At 41.1% G+C, this 20,644-nt stretch overlaps 2 protein-coding genes across 2 annotated transcripts in view; one reads left to right on the forward strand and one right to left on the reverse strand.

Moving 5' to 3' along the window:
- The window catches only part of RMI2 (RecQ mediated genome instability 2), a 27,160-nt gene extending 18,202 nt beyond the window's left edge, over positions 1–8,958 (forward strand). Inside the window, exons 3-4 of the mRNA XM_009092133.4 lie at positions 6,913–7,456; positions 7,965–8,958. Of these exons, the coding sequence (XP_009090381.2) occupies positions 6,913–7,456; positions 7,965–8,113 (693 nt within the window). The 3' untranslated portion in view covers positions 8,114–8,958. The remainder of the gene's footprint in view (positions 1–6,912; positions 7,457–7,964) is intronic.
- A 1,586-nt stretch (positions 8,959–10,544) lies between these two features.
- Positions 10,545–20,644, reverse strand: part of LOC103817726 (uncharacterized) — a 73,667-nt gene continuing 63,567 nt past the window's right edge. Inside the window, exons 62-70 of the mRNA XM_050980277.1 lie at positions 20,244–20,431; positions 19,483–19,580; positions 18,906–19,090; positions 17,659–17,861; positions 17,017–17,206; positions 16,244–16,353; positions 14,231–14,350; positions 13,730–13,869; positions 10,545–11,568 (exon numbers count right to left, since the gene is read on the reverse strand). Coding sequence (XP_050836234.1) covers positions 11,553–11,568; positions 13,730–13,869; positions 14,231–14,350; positions 16,244–16,353; positions 17,017–17,206; positions 17,659–17,861; positions 18,906–19,090; positions 19,483–19,580; positions 20,244–20,431 — 1,250 coding nt within the window. The 3' untranslated portion in view covers positions 10,545–11,552. The remainder of the gene's footprint in view (positions 11,569–13,729; positions 13,870–14,230; positions 14,351–16,243; positions 16,354–17,016; positions 17,207–17,658; positions 17,862–18,905; positions 19,091–19,482; positions 19,581–20,243; positions 20,432–20,644) is intronic.

Genomic DNA, 20,644 nt, shown 5'->3' on the forward strand with positions numbered 1-20,644 from the left:
CTGTTCACAAACCTGGATGGATGTAACAAAGGGGCCTGGAGACTATTTTTGGTATCCCCAGACACACACTCAAGTATTTCATTTGCCAGAAATGAATGTAAAACTGATTCCATTAAATGGCAGCATGAAAGCAGTGGTGAGTGTGCTTCAGCCTCCTTAGCTCCACTGGTGAATGCTGGAAGCTCTTGTGGTCTGCAGTGGACTGAAACACCACTGAATTCTCAGCAAAGGAAGACCCAGAGGTACCAGAATGCAAATAAACCAATGGTCTGTGTCAAACAGTAGGGTCAACTGTTCAGGTCTCCCTCAGCCTTAAAAATCTACGAAAACAACAAAAATGAAAATGCCTAACCCATATCTTGTGGGTAATCAGTATTATTAGTAATCAGTATTAGTAATCAGTATTATTTTTGTAGTAGTCTAGATAACTTATTGGCAAATCAGAGATCTGTAGATAAGAACAGAAACCATGCATGTGTCTTTCACTTTCGCCGAGATGATTTCTCATAAATGAAGTTGTAACCAGCACTGGAGCCCAAGTTCTGCCAAGCTTTGTCTTGCAAATCCAAGGTCATGTGTTGCCTTTTTCCGCTCTCAAGTGTCTATTGTCTGATCTCATCTACTGTCTGTTTGTAGTTGTTCAAATTGCAGCAGAGCTACAGCTCTTCAAATGCTCCTGTGTAAAATTTGAAATTACTTGAATATAAATGCTTGATGTTTGGGACATCAAAACTCCAAAGGTGCAACCAAAAATGTGCACACGGTGTCCTGCCAGCTCTGCACAGACACTCTGTGACATTTGCATGAGTCTGAGGCACCATCTGCACTGAACTGATGTTGGCTCTTACATTATTGAGAGTTTCTATTTTGAACAAACAAGCACTGATGGCTTTTGCAGTAGAGTGCACTACTGCAAGTATGGTTTTGTGGGCTTGTCAGGTTTTGAAAATAAGGTGTACTGGGTCTGCATTTATCGTTTACTGCTGCTTTTCATGACAAGCTGAAAGCTTGCTAAGTTTTTGGCTTCAATATATTTGGATCCCTGATGAATTTTTTTTTTTTTTTTGTTACATTTGAATTTCAAGTCCAAGTTTTGTTGTTTAGTTTGGAAGGCTGCCCTACACAGAGCTACATTCAGAAAAAACCATTTTGTTGCACACTATCTTCTAGCCTTCTATAAAATCAAATATTTTCATATGAGTCATTAGTAAATACTTAAATATATTCAGGTAGATAAATGTTCTTACAGTTGCCTTACTGCAGACTTCACACAACCTATAGTTTAGTAGAAAGGTCAGCTTACCTGTACATAAAAAGTTATTTTAATGTTTCTCCTTGAAGTAGGTCCTTTTCACAGTTTTTTTCTATGTTCCTCTGGTTTGTTTGTTTCCCTGTTCAGTTCATACCATGAGGTTCTAAAGTCTCACTGAAGGAGCTGATTAAAATATTGGAGCACCAGTAGGTGTATTTGCCTTCACAAAAGCTGAGAACTGAGATGCTCATGGATCAGTTGCCAGTGATGGCTGTTCAATAACAGCAAATGCCAGCAATAAAATTCTGACTTTCATTCCATTTGACCTTGTGTATTCTGGGCTTAGTGGAAAGAGATGGGTCTAAGAGAGTTTCAGCATAGTGCTTAACATAAGGTGCTGTACAAACTACAAACTAAAACCTGTTATTAAAATTACTTAAATCAAGAGGTGGAGGCAGTTTGTGACATTTTAATGTCAAATTGTATTTTAAAACATGACATTTTGTATGTCTTGTAGAGGTCTTTCTAAAATGAACTGATGAGATGTCTTCCCATCGGTTCATGTAGTCTTGCGTCTTTTGACTTTTTTAATAAATTAAAGAACCCTAAGAATGTTAAAACATACTTCATCAATTATACACTGAGTGTTCTGATTTAGGAAGAACTATTAAGAGATAAGTAGGCCTTGTATATTCATATATCAATATGACTTCCATTTAAAATTACTGCTATTAACATGCCAACATTTGTTCATTCATTCATTCACTCATGCCAGTAGTTGGGGAGCAGGCTGCTATTTGTGGGGGCTATGGCAATAAATTCATTCTACATCCAGGCTTGTAAGTACTTCTGGGTTTGAATCTTGCCTTACAGAATGCACACCACAATAAAAAACTGGAAACTCAAGCTGCTTTAGGTCCCAGTCCACCTATGTACACAAAACCATGTAAGTGCTACTGTTGAGCAGCTTCAAACAAAGTTTCACTGCTGTTGATTTCCTCTTTATATTGTTTTTGCTTTTTCAGTCATTCAGTTGTTTGTTGTGAATCCAATGTGGTGCTGTAGCTGTGATGTTTTTAGTGTAAACAAGATAAAGTTCATAGGGAGAGACAGCATTTTTGACTGGACCTGAGAAAGATCTTGCCTGCATGAAAATTTGACTATTAGTTAAAAGCCTCTCCCTACTAAGCACCAGAAATTTATTTAATGGATTTTTGAATATTGCCTTGATTATTACAGAATCCTGCCTATGTATGCTCTGGAATGGCTGGACCTTCTTGGCCTACTGACTTCTATGTAGATTTCTATGTGACAATGCAGACTTTAAGTTTTTGGAAGTGTCACTCTGCTGCTTACTGTTCTTTAGGAAAATTATTCTTCTGTCACATCGCTGAATGAACTGGATGCTGACCACACTAATCAGAGTGTATTTGTGCAAGAGCAGCAGCTGCCAAGGGAAGGCACTGTGATCTGTGTTCCCCTACACTGGTTATAGGGACTCTCCAGTCTTGCTAAGCTTTTGCTAAATATCCAATTCTTTTAAAAAGTGAAACAGACAAAAAAGCGAGTGACTGAAGTCTCCTAGCTACTGGTCCAACTTCAGTCAGGATGAAGATCTAATGCTCTGTATACCATTCATATTTCCTGTTTTTTCTTGTGCAGGAGTTTGAATAAGCCCATCTGGAAGCCAGCTCTGCAGACCATTTCCAGCAGCAAACAATACTGGTAACGTAAAGACTGATTAATTAATTTTTTCTTTAATCATGTTATATTCCTATTCCATAGAACACTGATTTATTTAATTTACATGCCAGCATTTATATACCATGGAAAGAAACCAACAGGTGACACCCACTTCTGCAGAACACAACTGCAGTTCTCTAAGTATTCTCTAAGTATTTCCTCTAAGTATTCTTTGTAAATGAAATGAGTCAGCTAAGCAGGACAGCATTGCCCATTTCACAGCCTGCAGGCCCCATGGCAGGGATGTGTGGTGAGTGACAGGAACTGGGTAAGTATGCATGCCAGTGGGAGCAATGAAATAATTTCTCATGCTAAGGCTGGCTGTACAAGCTGAGGTTTCCCCCCACTCTCTAAGGAGATGCTGTTTTTCCTCTCCACACACTGGGTGCCGCTGGCAGCTCCAGCTACAGGAAGGCTCTTGCCATAATCCTCCACAGATTCCACTGAGCATGAGCTCACGTGTGATGCAGAGCATCTATATTGGGTTCTCAAGGAAAAAGAGCACTGGGGGTGCCTTGCTCATGCTTTGGTTGATGGTATTTGCCACAAAATTAGGTCACCATATCTTAGAGAGTGACTCCTCTGTCACTCTTAAGTGCAGTTTTTGGCTAGATGACACCATGGGAGAGGCCAGACTCTTCTTGTTGTAAGTAGTGAGGTTCTGAGGTCTGTTGCTCACATTTACCTGCCCTGTCCAAGTCACATCTAAAATACCACTTATTCAGAGCCACCTCCTAATTAAAACCTTGGCAGGTTGCACCTAGGGTTCTCCTGTTTCAGCATACGACTTTGCTGGCTCCAGGTCTTTTGAAATTCCTGGTCAAACACAATTTAGTATCCATCTGCCAGACTGCTCTGCCCCAAAGCATAAATTACAAGCAGCTGAAGCTCATGTTAGGGATGTAAATACAACTGACTTCCAACCCATTAATTCCAACTCATTGATCCATTAATTTCAAATCATTAATTAAATTCAGTGAAAAAAACAACTTGAAGGATGAAGATGTTTTTCAAGACTTCAGTGAGCATGTCCACACTGCATCTTTTATGCAATACAAAACAAACACCAGGAACAACTGAATTTTATATTTTTGAGTTTGTGTTGTATTGTTCTGTGTGCAGTGTAAGAAAATAAGTCTAAATTAGGACAGCTCTCTGGAAGGTCAAAGCTGATACTCTATGTGCTAAAAGCTGTCCTTCAATAAAGTTTCATATGAATACCAGGGAAAGGAAAACAGTCTCAGAGCCCTCATTTGCAGAGTAATTATTGCAAAGGATTGTTTTCACATCTTCCTTCAGTGATGCTGAGCTCCCATGTGCTGCTTCCTTTTTCTGCATGAGGATATGAAAGGCTCAATCATATCCTTTTGCAGTTTACTCTGTGACTGTAGGCAGGCATTGTTGCTGGAGATGCCAGAATGGAGAAGGTGTTGGCCTGCTCCAGTCACATCCTCTGGTTCTGAATCCTCTGAATCCTGTGAGTTTCTGGGCTGACCAGAGACAAGGGTTTTTTACAGATCTGTTTTATGGACATTTGTGGGCCATTCAGACATAACTATTATGATCTATGTATTTTTCATTGCCACACTTTGTGACTTTTCTTGCAGTCAGCTGTGGAGCTCACAGCTAGCTCCATTTCTAAAGCAAGTGCTTACAAAATACTAAAAATAAAATTGAAAAATAAAACAAACCCAACCTTATGATTACTTGGATTCCAAATCCTAGACAAAAAAATTAAAATTTTGAAATCCATTTTGTAACTTCTCAGTACTTTTGTACTAAAATTGAAGAACCTGTTCTGTACACATTGGCCAGTGGACTGGAAAAAAGGATTTTTAAAAACTCAGGTAGAATGAAAGGCTGTAAAAGATGAGACTTCCTTGCCAAGGGAAAGAAGGATTTTTCTGCTTCTGTTATATCAGCTTTTTACCAAAATTAGGGACAGAAGCTGGGAATTGCTTCCATTTTAAGTAGTACTGTCAGTGGCAGCACAAAAAGGTCTGAGCTTGACAGAAAATTTCAAGTTGCTGCTTCTTTGGAAATCTCTTTTCACAGAGATCTGGGGTCAAATTCTTTTCTAAGCTGTCTTGGCACCATACCAACAAACCCCTGCCAGTGTAATTGAGGGAGCCTGTGTAACTGAGGGAGCCCTGACTCCTGCTCTCATCTGGACTGTGCTGTCTAGGTGTAGTCTGACCTTTTTTCACCCACACTGTGACCATCTCATGTGTGTGCCAGCCTGAGGAATAACGTTCTTGAAGACTGCTTTGAAGTGAGGTGCATATTGTAGTAGCAGGCAGGAGATTGATTCCTTCTCTTTTAATCTGTACAAGCCAAAACTCTTGTATTCAAGAGTGCTCTCAAAAAATCTGCTCATGCCTAATCTAGTGTCATTTAGAGCCTGACAGCCACCAGCTCTGTGCCTTTTCCAACTGTGTGCTGAGCTTCCTCTGCTACCTTTAGATCAGAGGATGACACTGTGGGGTCACCTCCAGATCAGTCTGTTGAGGTCTCAGACATTTTCCCGGCAGCTGCAGAATGTGTCTGTGCTGAGCTGCACCAGGTCTTGGGGAAGAGCTTTGCAGGTAATTCAGCATAACTGTGCATTTTACTGAAAGGTAAGGATTTTCTGGTTTTGGAAAACAAATCCATTTCTTGATGCAGGTTGCCAGTGCTTTTGCCCTTCTTATAACACCGTTTCTTTAAGGCAAATCTTTTAAAAGGAACCTTTTAGTCTCTCCTGAAGATTACACTCTTGTAGGGGTCTTGCCTTGATCTGTAGATTTAATGGCTTAATAAGCATTAGACACTCCTATTATGCAGTAACAAATAGGAATACAATACTTTTATCAATATTTGGCACAATTAATTTTTTTTTATGTGAAACTAAATATTGATGCTGTCAAGTGACTACAGCTTAAGGGCATAAATTACAAATATTCTCCTGTGAGGCTTGCTCAAATCGTGCATTCATATACAGTAACCATCTAATGTCTTTCTGTTCCTGTAAGCTATATGATTTGATTGCCAGATTACATGGTTCTGTATTGTGCTTAGATGTCAGTGTTTTTATTGTTATTACCAATATTATGTTTTATTCTTACTGTAAGTGGTAACAAAAAATTAACTGCTTCCTTACACTATAAAAAGAATACGGTCCCATTTACAGAATGTCTCCAAACAGAAAAAAAAAAAAACCTGAATAAATAATTCACAACATGATGGGTGAGTAGGTAAAAAGGTCTTTTGTTGTATTTTGCTACTCAGGAAAAAACAGATTTTTAAAAAAAAGTAACTGCCTATTTTAATGGAGAACAAAAGCTCTTCTAAAGAAGAATGATTGCAATCAGTGTATTTTTACCCATTCTGCACTTTTGTAGGTAATAGGACTTGCGAAAGTAATGAACCCATCCCTTTGGTTTTCCTGATTCTTGTCTTTGTTCCATCCTCCTGTTTCTTCACTAGCTTATTTCTTGGCTTATTTTCTAAATGTCAACCCACACACCCAAAAGAAACCATAACATTTCAAGAATACCAGACTGCAGCAAAGTGAACTAGCCTGTCGGCAGTATAAACAGACAGTAAATAAATTCGTTAAAGCCTTGCAATTCAAGTCTCCCATATTAAAACTGCCCATGGTTTCAGTGCATTATGCTCCGGATTTCCCCAGAAGAGCATCCCTGGGAAAAAGCATGTGCATTTTCCTCTTTTGTCACGAAACCGGAGCTTCATCAGCTCGCACGTGAACGGCGTGGCCCCTCGCCGCTAAGCAGGGTGGGAGCCGGGCGGGCTCCAGCCGCGGGCCAGGGGCAGCGCTCAGCGGCACCCTCAGCTCGAACCGGAGCACCGGGCCACAGCTCACACTGCCTTTGGCACGAAAGGGGCCGGTCCTGAACTGAAACCAGGTAAAATGACAGCCAGTCAGGCTCTGGGCTGATCCAGGTGAGGGGCGGTGGCTCGGGAGGCCGGCACACCGTGCAGTCGAGGGGGACGAGGTGGGTGATCCAGCGGAGTCACCGCCTGCGCTCCGCACCCACACAGTCCCACCGTGCACGGGCCGCCCGCCCCGCACGGCAGCTCCCATTCCGCGTAGGCCGCTCCGCAGCTGCAGCGCCGTTCAGGGGCGGGGCAGCCCGCGCGCTTCCCGCCCTTCAGCGGCTGCGCGCCCTCAGCCGCCCCTCAGCATGGCCGGGGCGGCGCTGGGCCCGCCGGGCCCGCCGGTGAAGGTGTTGGCGGCGCAGCTGCGGCGGGCGGAGCGCGGCGCGGGCGGCACCTGGGAGCTGCGGCGGGCGGCGGCGGGCCGGGCGCCTCTGCCCCTGCGGGCCGTGTGGATGCAGGGCACCGTGCTGGAGGTGCAGCGCGGCGCCGAAGGCGGCACGGCCCGGCTGCAGGACAGCAGCGGCGCCTTCACCGTGCTGGGCGTGGAGCAGGTGCCGCAGGGCCGGCCGTGCCTCAGCGCAGGTACCGCGGGGCGGGGGTTCGGCTCTTCCCCTCCGGCCGAGCAGGCCCGGCGGCCGTGCTTGGGCCCCTGCAGGAGGCCCAGAACAAGCAGAGAGATTTCTTCTCCTATTTTTCTTTTCGCTTTCTTCTCTTCCCTTCACCAGAACTGCCAGTTGAAATGGAGAAGTGTTGCTCTGCAGTATTGCAGAAATTGTGGTACAAAATAGGCCCATTGCTTAAAACTTCAGCCTTCTGACCTATCCTCAGTCCACTTACACAGCAGGACAACTTTGTGTTTGTTTGGCTCTTAGTGTATATGGAAATGAAGTTAAATATGCCATAGAAGTGGCTGTACAGATAACGAAGCCTTTTTCTGGCATTTAGTTATAAGCAATCTTCATTTCTTGAGTTTTCTTACAAGTATCAGCATCTTCAATTTGCACTGTTTACTTGGCTTTAAGTAATTTGGTTTATGAATTTAAATGATAATACAAAGGTTAATTAAATTTAATGCTTACTTGTTTTTTAGGGAAGTATGTAATGGTGATGGGTGTGGTGCGGTCCTGCAGTCCGGAGCCCATTCTTCGAGCAATAAAGATGACAGATCTCTCTGAAAACCCCATTCATAAGAATATGTGGAACCTTGAAGTGGAGGATTTGCACAGAGTCATCCCCTAATACTTTTACTTTCTGCCTAAAAGAACTGGAAATTTGTTTTCTTTTACTTTTTGGTGCAGAACATTGGACTATTCTGTGTAACCACTCCTGGAGTAAACCAAACTGAGAAGTTGGCCTCAGTTAAGCATAGGGACCAGTGCTTATCTCTTAATAATCACAGTTCGTGTCTCCCAGTCTCTTTTTATACCAACATATTTGAGAAGTGCCTAATTGATGTTTTGATTAAGATGTCCACGCTATTTAAAAGGCTGTATGAATGTTTCTCCGTGTGTTAGCTGCTGCTTGGGGGAGCTCGTGTTGAGGCAGTTGTTCTACAGCAGGGTGTTCATGGCAGCAAGGGCTGCACAGGACTCGTGTTACCAGGGTGAGCTCAGTACCTGGCATCAAGGCAAAATGTTTCAGTCCATTTAGACTGTGCTTGGAAATAATCGTTTTCACCTGTGTTTTCTGTTTCAGTAATCACCATGTCTGTAAACTGCTTGTAAGACAGGTGTCTCTTGGTAACACATAGCAGTGTCTTGTACTTAAAATACCTCTCTAGTTTCTGAAATACTGAAAGTCGCACTGACCCCTCTGTTCCAGTGAAGTGAATGAAAAGATGTGATGCTCGATTCCTTGGAATAGGTTCTCCAGGTGCAAGATGTAAATACTTTTTACCTCCAGAAACAAGCATTTTGTTCCAAAGTGCATTTTTCTTTTTGAAGGTGTTTTTCTTCCTGTGTATGCTATTTTTAACTGTTAAAATCTATATTATATTCTATTCTTATATTTCCTATTCTGAAAAAAATCAAACCATGAAACCACATCAAGAGACCTATTAAAAGAAGAAATGTTACTACTCTTTATTTTCTATCTTGTCTAAAGAGAATTTGGGTCCTGACAAATGCCTTGCAGTATCTATGTGGAATGTATTGTCCACCACTAGTGTTATGTTAATTAAGAATGATATTGGAAGAGAAGAGACTCTCTGATTGAATGCTCTACAATTTAAGATGAGAATCAAGTGGTGGTAATTAAATTTTTTAATTGTGGGAGTAGGTTTTCAAATCATGTGGAAGCTAACTAGCATCCTTTAAAGATTTGAGATCTTTGCAGACTAAGGAATGGATTTCAGAGTACAATTCCAGTCCTGAGGTTGGTTTTCCACATCACAGGCAGTTGGATAGTGGAAGTCCTGTGCTCTTGAGATCCTGCTGATGAAATGCCAAGACATACAAAGATAAAGACTTGTAACTCTGGAAAAAATCTCCTTGTGGAGTGCCGTAGCCTTCAGAAATAATCCATGTGACTGCCATATTGGTAACTGGTTCATGTTAAAAATTATTTTCCTAGGAGTTCAAAGCAAAAGACACTTGTAACCAGGGTGAGTGTTGCCACTAGTTATTTTCTAAAGTTTAGGCCTGGTAAAGCCAGGGCTAATGCAGAGATAAAAGCCAGTTTTGAAATACTGAAGCTGATGGATTGATCTGATAAATGCTTCAATTAAATCCTTCCAAGGTGATTCTTTTCCAGAGGTTCACATCCATGACATCACAAAGGTCTCTCAGTTTGTCTGAGGGCTGTTCTCTGTGGAGCTGGCACACTGCCCTGCAGGGACACTGCTGTCCCTCCCTCCAGGTACACCTGGAATGGGCTTCCCCACATCCCCTTGTCACTCTGGTGTTGTGTTTGCTGATAGGAGCTGCCATCTCTCTCTCCTCTGTTAGGAGGGTGATGTGTGGGCTCTTTTTTAATTCCCCAGGTGAGACATTACCATGCATTAAATAAGGCATACTTAAAAACAGTCTGGATGGATGGTTTTATTGGTTCATTAAAAGGTTTACACAGTTCACTCCAAGAGCCCCATGGCCTGTGACACTGCTGTGCCAGTTCAGTGTTGCTGTCTGCAGTTAGCATTTAGTTAAATTCCTGTATTTCTACATTGCTGACTGAGCTCTTCTCAATCTTTTCCTCTACTTGCTGATATTCTTCTTTGTTTCTGAAACTGTCACTGCAGGACATTTTTCAGAGATGCTTGGTGTGCTAATCTGGGGAGTGAAGTGACATTCAGTGATTGGGGAGAAAATTATGTGGTTTTTTAATCAGTAGCTGGTATAAATATTCTGTAGCTTCCAGAAATATTTCATACTATTTTGGCTTTTTACAAGGGTGCAGGTATAAAATTATTACAGAGGAAGATTTGATTTCTAGCATCTGATGTGTGTGGGAATCCTAAAATGGCAGGATTTTTTTCCTGACTAGTGTAGGAATCATGTTTTATTTCGTATCAAGCTAGAGAGTAGGTGTTCAGAAAGTGAATGCAGCTGTAAGCAGCATACACAAGAGGCAGCTGCTTGCTTTTTCTGTAAGCCAAACACAGCCAGTGCCAACTCCCAATAGAGGTCAGTGCAACTTTGTTGTTAAAAATAATCAATAAAAATGTACTCCAGTGTAAAAATGAGGCAGTCAGATGTTTATTAGCATGATGTCATAGTATGAAACACCATTATCTCAATGTTTGCACATTACACAAGCATTGCATTTGCAGCATTACCTTTCACCAGTGAATAGCTGCATTCCAGGCACTGTGTGGAGAAAGGTGATGCAATTTTTAAATTAAGTGACCTACAATACAGAAAGGGATTTAAGAGGTGAGACACTCACCCAACATTAACTATAACACCCTAAGGTTACTTCATGGGTAGGGCAGATATTGGTCACCTTTTCCCAACACATCAACTGACTGCTGACAAGAGGTTTCTAAAGACACAAAGGGAAAATGTGAAACTGGTGCACAGAAACCAAGAGGGCTGTTTCTCATTTAACAGTGTGTACACTAATAAGGGAAAAATCAACCAGCATAAAGATGAGAAACTGCTTTTTTTTTTATTAACTGCTTTTCATTATTTACCCATCTTATTTCTATCATAGCCTTCTTGTGTGTTGGACCACTTCCCTGGAAAAGATAGATAACTTTCTCCAGAACCGCTGAACGGTGGAGTTTCATTTCTGGAGAAAAAAGAAGTCAGCATCTCTGCTGACTCCAAGCTGATGATGCTGCTTTTACAAAGTAGTCCATTTGTACTAATCTGAGCTGGAAGAGAGCTTTTCTCAGCTTTTCAGTGTATTTGTGCTATGGTTCAAGGCTTTTGGAGAGGCAATTTCACCACTGAATGGAAGAATTTTTTTTAGAGTAATTGATACTTTCTGGTCTGATTTCTTTTGGTTGATTGTAGTTTCTTGTCAATATACTGAAATAATTCCTCTTGCCCTCAGGGGTTCTGAGTGGAAAGCTTTCCTTTTAAACTATATATACTTCACTATATTCACAGTTAACACTAATGCATTCACACTTCTACTGTTCTCTCCCTGTTCTTGCCTCTAGCTTGTCTGCCTAAAATAACTGTTCTGTTTTGGGTACTGAAAGGGTTCTTCAATCTTCAGGGCTGCTATCTGCCATTCAGAACTGGCTCGAGCTGAAATGAAGAAGAGATGAACTCCAGGTAAGTGATAAGTAAGTACAAGTCACATGTAATGCAAGCTCTCATTACAGTGAAATACAAAAAAAATCTCTGAAGGAAAAATAGCATCAGATATATTTATGACATCAAAACACTGTGGGGAAAGTACTCCAGCATTTTAGATGCACTTTTATCTTAGATCACTAAACTGAAATAAAGATGTAAGGTTCTTTCATAAATTCACATTTAGGAGGAAAAGGGCAGCATTATTTCTGAAGTTTATGAGATCTGGGTAGTTCATCTATTTCAGTGGAAGATCCTTGACAAGCATGAATTTCTAGGAAATCATGCAGAGGTAGTTTCTGCTGACAGACACTTTCTGTTTTGCTGTCATGACTGTCTGTTGCTGGTTATCAGTTACTGTGTGTGAGTAACCCAACCATTACAGACTCCTTTACTGTGTCAAACCTAATTCTCCCTTAGTTTGGTCTGTTCAGCTTCCTTCTCTTTAGACTGTTTACATAATTAGAGACTTAACTCATGTCTTTCCTCAACCCTTCAGTTTTTTCCCCAGGACTGTTCTCAACTGGTTCACAATTTAAGTAAAACATGGTGTCCAAAACTGGATATATGAAATAAGCTAAATAGAGAAAAAGTATTTCTTGTCTTCAATATGTTGATTCATGTGTACATCCCCAATGTATTTTGCTTCTTTATAGCATGTTCTCATTAACTGAGCTTGTGATCCACCTTCATTCCAGTCCTTTTCCTCAGAAATGGGATAATACAAACTAGCAGCACTAGCTGACTGCAATCATTCAGCTACCAAGCTATTCTAAAATTTTATTTTCAACTAAATAATCTGTTGCCTCAGATTTAACAAAATTTGTCTCTGTATTTCATATTTATGTGTTGAAGAGTTTTTATAACTGCTGGGGCTAAAACCACTTGCTGCCTACAAGATGCTGCCCAGAAATGCCCTGATCATCCACTGCTTAGGAGCTGAGTGAACTGAGCAGGTCAGGCAGATACTGACAGCCAACTGACATTGTTTCAGTGTGTGGGAGTGTGATGTGATGCACTTACAGACACAGCGAGTGTTCTTATTCTAGGTTTTTATTTTATGGCAAACAGACCCATACAAATACTACTCCCTTCCTTAATGGGTAAGAAATCAGGTAATGTAAATTTTTCAAGGCATACTACAAATGGCTTTATAGTTACCAGATCAGTCCTTTGAGATAGTAGTGAGTTTACAAATGCAAATAAATAATGTTTCAATACATATATTAAAACCCCCACCCTCTTTTCATTACTAAGCCTCAGCAAAGCATGGAGCATAAAAGGAGTAAACCCAAGTGCTTTGTTTCTAGCAATAGCATAATTAGCTCTTCTGTATGATTCTGTCATTTATTTGGTGTAAATGTTTCCATTGCAGTCTTGTAAAAATACATTAAGTTACTGCTTGGGCAAGAGTGTCAATAATGGAACTCCAGTTAGCAGCACATGCGGCTCCAGTCACTTTCAGAGTACACAAACTGGCACAGTAACTACAGAAGTGGGAAAGGATTGTAATTATAAAAATTTCAAGCAAGTGCTACTGCTCTGTTCAGGCTTTTCATCTTCCTTGGCTATATTCCAGAAATCCACTTAACAATGCACTCTGGATGACAACTGCATTAAAACACAAGTATTGATAATCTGGATATTTTAGGTTGGAAAGATAGATAAATTTCATTATTAGATACTAAAAAGTACAAAAATAAGTCCCTGAGTATTTTATGTCTGTATATGTATTGTTAATATGAATCCAAATGCATTATTAAGACCAAAAAATGATGGAACCAGAAATAGTATACAAGATGAGGAACTCCTGGGGACATTACACAGTATTCTGCAGGTATCCTTCTGCCTCTGTTGCACAGCACCAAGGACAAAATAAGAAAGGCAGTAGGGAGTGTGCAGTGGATGGGCTCTGGTGTGCTCCTGAGTGAACAGCAGGAAGGGGAGGTAGCCAAGAGGCAAGAAGAACATTTCTGGGAATAGGATCAGTTTTGCTCATGGCCACGGTCAGATTCATTAGTTTTATTTTCTCATGTGTTCTTGCATTACAGACATGTAAGTACTGGAGCAATGCAGTCACAATATTCAGGGTGGTAAAAGAAATGAAACTTACCACTGTGGAGGGATTTGCACAGGGACAAAATTCCTGTTGCACAAATGAACAAAAGCTGCTGCTAAGCTGCAGGCAGCCCCCAAGGCTGGGGAGTCACAGGTGTCCTGTGTACACATGGTGTAGAATGGCTTGGGCTCCACCTGGGTACAAAGGGAGGAGTTAGGAGGGACCTGTAGGAAAACCCAGAGGTTTGGGTTGTGTCCCCTCCCTCCTGCCTGGTTAGGACCATTCATAAACCTTTATTTCCTTCCTAACACTGAGGAGGTTATTTCTGTTTCCAAATTCTAGACCTGTATCCTAAAGAGCAATGTAGTCATGCCACTATAGATGTCAACAACCTCCATTTATATTTATGGTGATAAAAACACCTTTTTCTGTCTGGATTGCTGTCTTGATTACTTCTAAAGTCTCTGCAAGTAAACTTCTGTATCCTTGCAATGTGACCTCCATGGAAGTATGACACATAATTAAGACAGTGCCTCTGGCTGAGGTTCTACTTACAACTTTGAAGCAGTTCCTAAGAAGTGAATGTGGTTCTTCAAAGAACACTTTGCAGATGTTTTGCTTAGCTGTAATTGAACATGGCTTCTCTTTCTTCTGTACAAGACTGCACTTATTCACCTGGGAAAACAGAATTACTGAAGTTGGTGTAGTTTGTGGGTTTTTTTGCATACATCAGGGTAGGAGGAGTTCTTCAGATTTCCAGTGTGAGCTGGTTGAAGGACGATATGGGCAGCTCAGTACCCTGCTCTCATGTTTATTGTTCATTAATATTGAGAGGCACCTCACAGATTAGGTCTTGTTTCCTTTTGCTGTTGATTCTGTTATTCACTGAAGGATTTTGGTGTGTAGTTGCTGACATAGTAGGTAGTTTTCTATAGATCTGACAGGTCAAAGTTGTGCTTTTACTAGATCTTTCTCATGGAGGGAGAAAAGCTTCCATGAGAAGCTTTGCTGGATTATTGAAACCCTTGCTGGATTATTCATAGGTAAAGGTGGCTTTAAAAAAAAGAACAATAAAACCACACCACCAAGAAGTTCTTCAGGCAAGTGTAAACTGTAGTTCCTTTACTTACTAAGGAAAATGAACTGGCAGTTTACTTTGCTACCCTCATCCTGCAGGAGCCAGCCACTCAGTCCCTTCCTGTTGTGCAGCCTTGGCCTTGTGATGGTGGAGCTCTGCTGACGTCCTTTGCAAGGTCAGTGCACGGCAAAGGCTGTGATAAAGCTCCTGGGAACAAGCTGCAGTCAGAGTTCACAGTTCAGTGTGAGCCCTTCCAATCAATAGTTCAAGTGCAGCCATTCTGCCCCTAAACTGAGGGTCTGTATGACCCTCAGTTTCTTATATATTGCTTTTAACTGATTCTTTTGCCCAATGTCTCTGGGGAGTTCTGCATTTTCTGAGTATATTAGAAGTTAATATTTGTAGCAATAAAGAAGATTGTGCCTATGGTCAGTCACATTGGGATCCTGCCCCATGTTTATTAACATAAACACAGGCTGCAAGCTCATCTCTGCAACAGCAAGAAGTACAAGATACTTGAAGCAATTCTCTCTTTTACAGTAAAGTACCAACATAAAGCTGAAAATGAGATTTCTGTTCCCAGAACTCAGACATCTGTGAGACAAGATAAATGGAAGAGTCACAAAATCTTTGTGGTAGTAAGATGCTGGTTCCTTTTCTTTTTGGTAATAGATTCTTAAAATTAGATTTGGAAGGGATTTAGAGGATCCTGTTAACATGGCCTGAGAGCATGTTAAGGCTTCTTTTCTTGGTAGGTTCCACTCACAAATGGTTCTGTACAACTGCACATTTGTGTATTTAGATTACTTGCAGCTGATGACTCAGTAAATTAATTAAGCAGAGCTATAAACCAGAGTTACTGGTATAAAATTGTTACAACATTTATTTATGGTAGTTATAGGAGTCTTTTTATGCAAGTCAGTAACTGACAGCAGCAGCTAACCTTCCAAAAAGGTCTGAATACTTAGTGGTGTGGGGATGGAGAACAAATTTACTTTCAAATACAGATTTGTTTCTAAAGTTTTGTTTATTGATGAGATGTAAAGCATGAAGAACAAAGAAAATTAAGAGGCTCAACATACCCAGCTAGAACTAACAGCTCTAAAGAAAACTTCAGACTGTGGCCTGAGTGATGAATGTACAGATTTGGCCCAGACCTAGTAGCACCTGTCCCTGCATTCCAGGAGAAGGTGCTCTAAGGAGGAAAACATCAAAGATACTTAGCTCCAGTATCAGTTTCTGCTAAAATCAACAGCCACTTCTATGTTTTACCTTACTACCTAGGCCAAAAATATTTAATGCCTGTTTGTGGGGAATTCTTGAACAGTTTTTAGCAAATACGTGCAACCTTTTCCCTGGTTAGACACAACGAAACAATGCAGTGCGCTGCTATTTTCACTATTGAGCTTTGGTTCATCTGAGCCAACCCAGCATGTCAAACAGTGCCCTCTGTCAGCAGCCCTGCACACAGGAGCCCCTCAGCTCATTACCTGCCAGCTCTGGGTGAACTCTTTCACGTTGTCAGTGAAGGAACCATTAGGTACCATCCATTCGTTTCCAGCTTCATTATCATTGGTACCAAAAAGCCCAGCTGAAACACCTGGGAGAAAATTGGAAGGGAGTAAAATAGGAATTGTCAGGAGTAGGTGCAGGAATATTACAGCAGCTGTCTCTGGGCTCTGATTATTCTGTCCAGCAGGTTCAGCTGTATTGTGGAAGAGGGGAAGCTGCCCAGCCTGCATTGCCATCTCATGTCTCAGGTGCTCGTGGCCTTCTGAGCACATCACAGCAACAGATCCGTTCCTGAAGGGTGACTTTCAGAATAGTGTGGGGTACATGGATGGTACATGAATGCATTCCAAGTATACAAAAACTCTGTGAGGTTTTGGGTCTCCCTCTGTAGCTGTCTTGCAGGTCTGACAAGCTAAGCCCGCTCTAGAGCAGATTTCAAGAGAGATTCTGGGGCTGGGCTGACTGCAGTACCTCTGCCACTGATTTCTGTCTGCTTTATAGCATTGAATCAACAATTCAATGTTGTAATTCTATGTAACCCATAGCTTGCTCTTCTCCCTGGAATGGTGCATTCCATGCTCTATTTGGCAATTACTGGGAATGCCTAGGGCCATTTTCCAGGGTGGCTGTAGATGAAGAGGGGGAAAAAAAAAGTGAAAGCACAGATGCTGGTACTACCAGTAATACAGATAATTCAGAGAGATAGCAAAAATGACTAACAGCTGACAACAGCTGCATGATTGATGCTCACCATGGTGCCACCCAGCCAGAGTGACAGTACAGAGATCATACTGAAAGTCACAAGAGACAGAAACTCCTTTCTGATCAGATACTTCTATTTTGTTGGTTCCTTGCCTTGAATTCATCGTACTGTTTTCAAGGGATTGATCCAGGGCTTGGCAGTTCTCTTCCACAGAGGAGAAGTTATACATCTTGGATATCTGTTTTAAAATGAAAATGCAGTTTCACACCTGTCATAGTGAAGGTTCAGTCACAGGCAAGCACAGTGGATTTGCAGGTGCAATGAGGCCAATTTAGCCCAGAATTAGAATAAGAACAAGGAATAAGAATTAAGGGAATAAGAACAGAGTTGTGTTAAACTTCTGAAAGAGCAAAAAGCACAAGTCTCCCTCTCAGTGCCATTCTCTTAGACCGTGTCAGAGGAAAGTTAAAAAGTGTCTGTCATATATATATAGAGAGCAAAGAGGCAGCCCTTGAGTTAAACTGGTTTTGTTTTGGAGAGGTATTTTCTTTTTAAGAAGCTGTTACTTTAAAGCCATTGGCTGAGAGTGCTTCTGATCTATATTTTGAGCATTAATATTTTAAAAACTTTTTTTGTCAGCTGAAGAAAATTATTGCCAAAAATAAAAAATATTTGACTTGATCTTCCTACCTTCAGTTGTGGGTGGATAGTGATCACAGTCTGATTCATCTCCACATACAGGGATCTTGAGTTCCTAGTTTCCTCATTTAGTATCACAGTGAAAGCACTGTGAACAAAATCCTTGGCAAGAAGTACACTGCACTTTGATGCCAAATCATACATTTTTCCATCAAAAGTCACAAGATGCTTGGTCCCCACTAACATAGCATGATCTGGAGAATGGTATTTCAGAAGAAACATCAGTGAGTTTTCCACAGAGCAGTAAATGCTGCACATACTGCAACACATAGCTTCTTGCCGTCATACTCTTAAAATAATTTCTCAACTTATTATTACAGTGATATTACTACACTTACATTTTAATTAGTTACAATGTAGTTGCTCTGCAACAAGACTTTTCTCAGAAACAAAACAATTTAATGATTTATTTTTTGTTACAGATTTACCTGAGTGCCATAAAACTTTGATAAACTTGAACTGGGATTCAGAGCTCATCTTGATTTGTCATTGTACTACTTGACAGTCACATTTATAATCACACACACATTATACATTCTTATGCAGAAAACACAAGAATATTAATTCTCAAAAAATGACCCTTCCAAATCAGTGCATCAAACAGCTGCAATCCAGGAAACTCTGCTGATAGATGACTCAGATTATTGGGTCACTAGCAGCTCTTTCACAGCTCTCTGTACTGGGAGGAAGCCATTAAAAAGGGTTTTCTGGAAAGGCCATTCTCTCTAAGGGACAGTTGGGACTGTTGGTGCATTCCTTTAGCATTTAGCAATACTTTTACAGGCAGTACTGTTGATGAAGTTTTGGTAGGGCTGAGCTTGCTCATTGTAGAGGCAGCAGAGGTGAAGTCACCAGTGTCCAAACCTCTGTCCCAGGACAGAGATCCAGCAGGTGAGACTGGCAGCGAACCATAGTATCAACTCACAAGAGCATATGGATAAGGCAAATAAATACCACCTGCTGTTTCTAGTCTCAAGAGTAGGAAGTGTAAAGAGTTACAAAATTTGCATGCTTATTAAGTAGAGCAACGTTACTCCATGCCAGCCTTGCCCAGAGTGTTGATCTTATACATACCATCACTATCTCACAAGAAAGACTATATGTAAGTTAACAAGAAAATTATTATAATTAGTGACCATCTCTATGTAAACTCCTATTCCAGATACAATTTTTAAAATACAGTACTAAGTGGAAATAGACCCAGGTGCAAAACAAAGCAGAACTTTGAAAGGGCTTACATTCAAAGGGGCTCTCCATCATCCTCCTTTTGATTCTATAGTACTCTGCAAGTATGTTGAGATTGTAGAGGTCTTGCAGAGGCCTCATTAGTTTTTCTCCAATGAGGTAAGTGGTAACATTTGCCAGCTGCAGGGACAGGTCTGCTTTAGGTAGTACTGGCAGCTTTCCTGCCACTGAACAGTTCCTGCAGAATACAAAGAGAACACCCCTTATCTGCTGAACTGATGAATTGCTGTTGTTTTATTATTAGAAATGTTGAAGTGAAATATTCATAAGAACTGTAGTCTGGTTAGAACAGCAAAACACAATCCTACTCTGGCCAAGAGCTGCACTTCCCCAGGTCACCTCAGGCCAGTTATCAGTTACTAATACCCTGTTGGCTGCCCAGTAGCTCCTTTCAAACACAGTGGGTCTGGCAGCCCACAGAAATAAACATTAGGATGCCATGTGACCAAAGCAAAGAGTGGTTGGGTGGCTGTCCAGAACCCTCAGCTGCACACTGACAGGAAGAGTAACTATGCACACATCCTTTTGGAACACTGCCCAGAGCAGGGATCCTACAAAACCACCAGTTACCTGGGTGAAAAACTGTACAGGTTCAGTAAGGGCTTCCGGATCTTGCTCACAGCTCTGGAAAACGTGGCCTCTGCCCACCTGAGCATCTGCTGGGTAGCCTGTTGGAGAGTCACAGATCATAAAAGCAATTTCAGCATGACTTCAGGGCAGGGTCAGTACTTGCAAATGAGTTTCAAATCAAGAAATGCAAAATACCACTTCAGTGTCTCTTGCGTTTGTCTCCTGTCTGACAGCATCTTGTCATGTAGAGGTTAATAATATCCAGAGGACAGACTCTAGTCACACCACCAATGGACAGAAGTATATTCCTGCTAAATAACATGACTTAAAGTATAGCAATTCTTCACTAAGTTAATGTGCTTCAGTAGTTCAGAAAGGACTGGTATCTTGAATAATATAAATTAGCCTTATGATATATCTTTCATGCTTTTCATTTCAACTAGAAGAGCTCACATATTTGTACACTTGTTTATTTGAATCACAAATTCTCTTCTCTATGCAAGAAAAGTAAAAGCTACATGGAGGACAGATTACTGCTGCTGTGATTCCAGAACTAGTAAAACAACCTCTCCTCTAGCTGGAAAAGTACTCTTTCAAAGCAGGACAAATATTGCAAGAACAGTAAATCAGCTGTGCACAGGCTTATTGGGTGGAAAGACAACTACACTATTTCCATAAACAAAAATGGTTAACTATAGTTCAAAGCTGAGACTTAAATTTGTAGGCCTTGAATCAGAAATGGAGAACGGAGTTATACCAACCATATCCAAGCCTGCTTTCACAACCTGTAATGCCATCTGAATTGGTTCCATTAGCCACACATCTTTTACAATCTTGGGTAAGAAAGCCAGGATTTTCTTCATGTGCTCTTCTGTCTTCTCTTTCCAGACTTCATCCAGTGGCTTCAAGGTTACATCGTAGTAAGCATCTTTCAAAGTTGCTAATGGCCCTGAAGCAAACACATTAATGAGACAAACCTTAGCTGGTTTGGTAGGAAGTGGCTGTTTGATTCTTTGTTTCCACCCAACTTGCTGCATAAGTGAAGCACAGAAAAGTACAAGAGACAGCTGTGTTTCCATGGCAGTCAGGCACATTGCACAGCTGTGAACTGGAAGAGCCATTTAGCTCTGGCCCTGACCCCTTATAAATACATTGCTGCTGA

The sequence above is a fragment of the Serinus canaria genome, chromosome 14 (assembly GCF_022539315.1).
Source record: "Serinus canaria isolate serCan28SL12 chromosome 14, serCan2020, whole genome shotgun sequence".
Lineage (NCBI taxonomy): Eukaryota > Metazoa > Chordata > Aves > Passeriformes > Fringillidae > Serinus > Serinus canaria.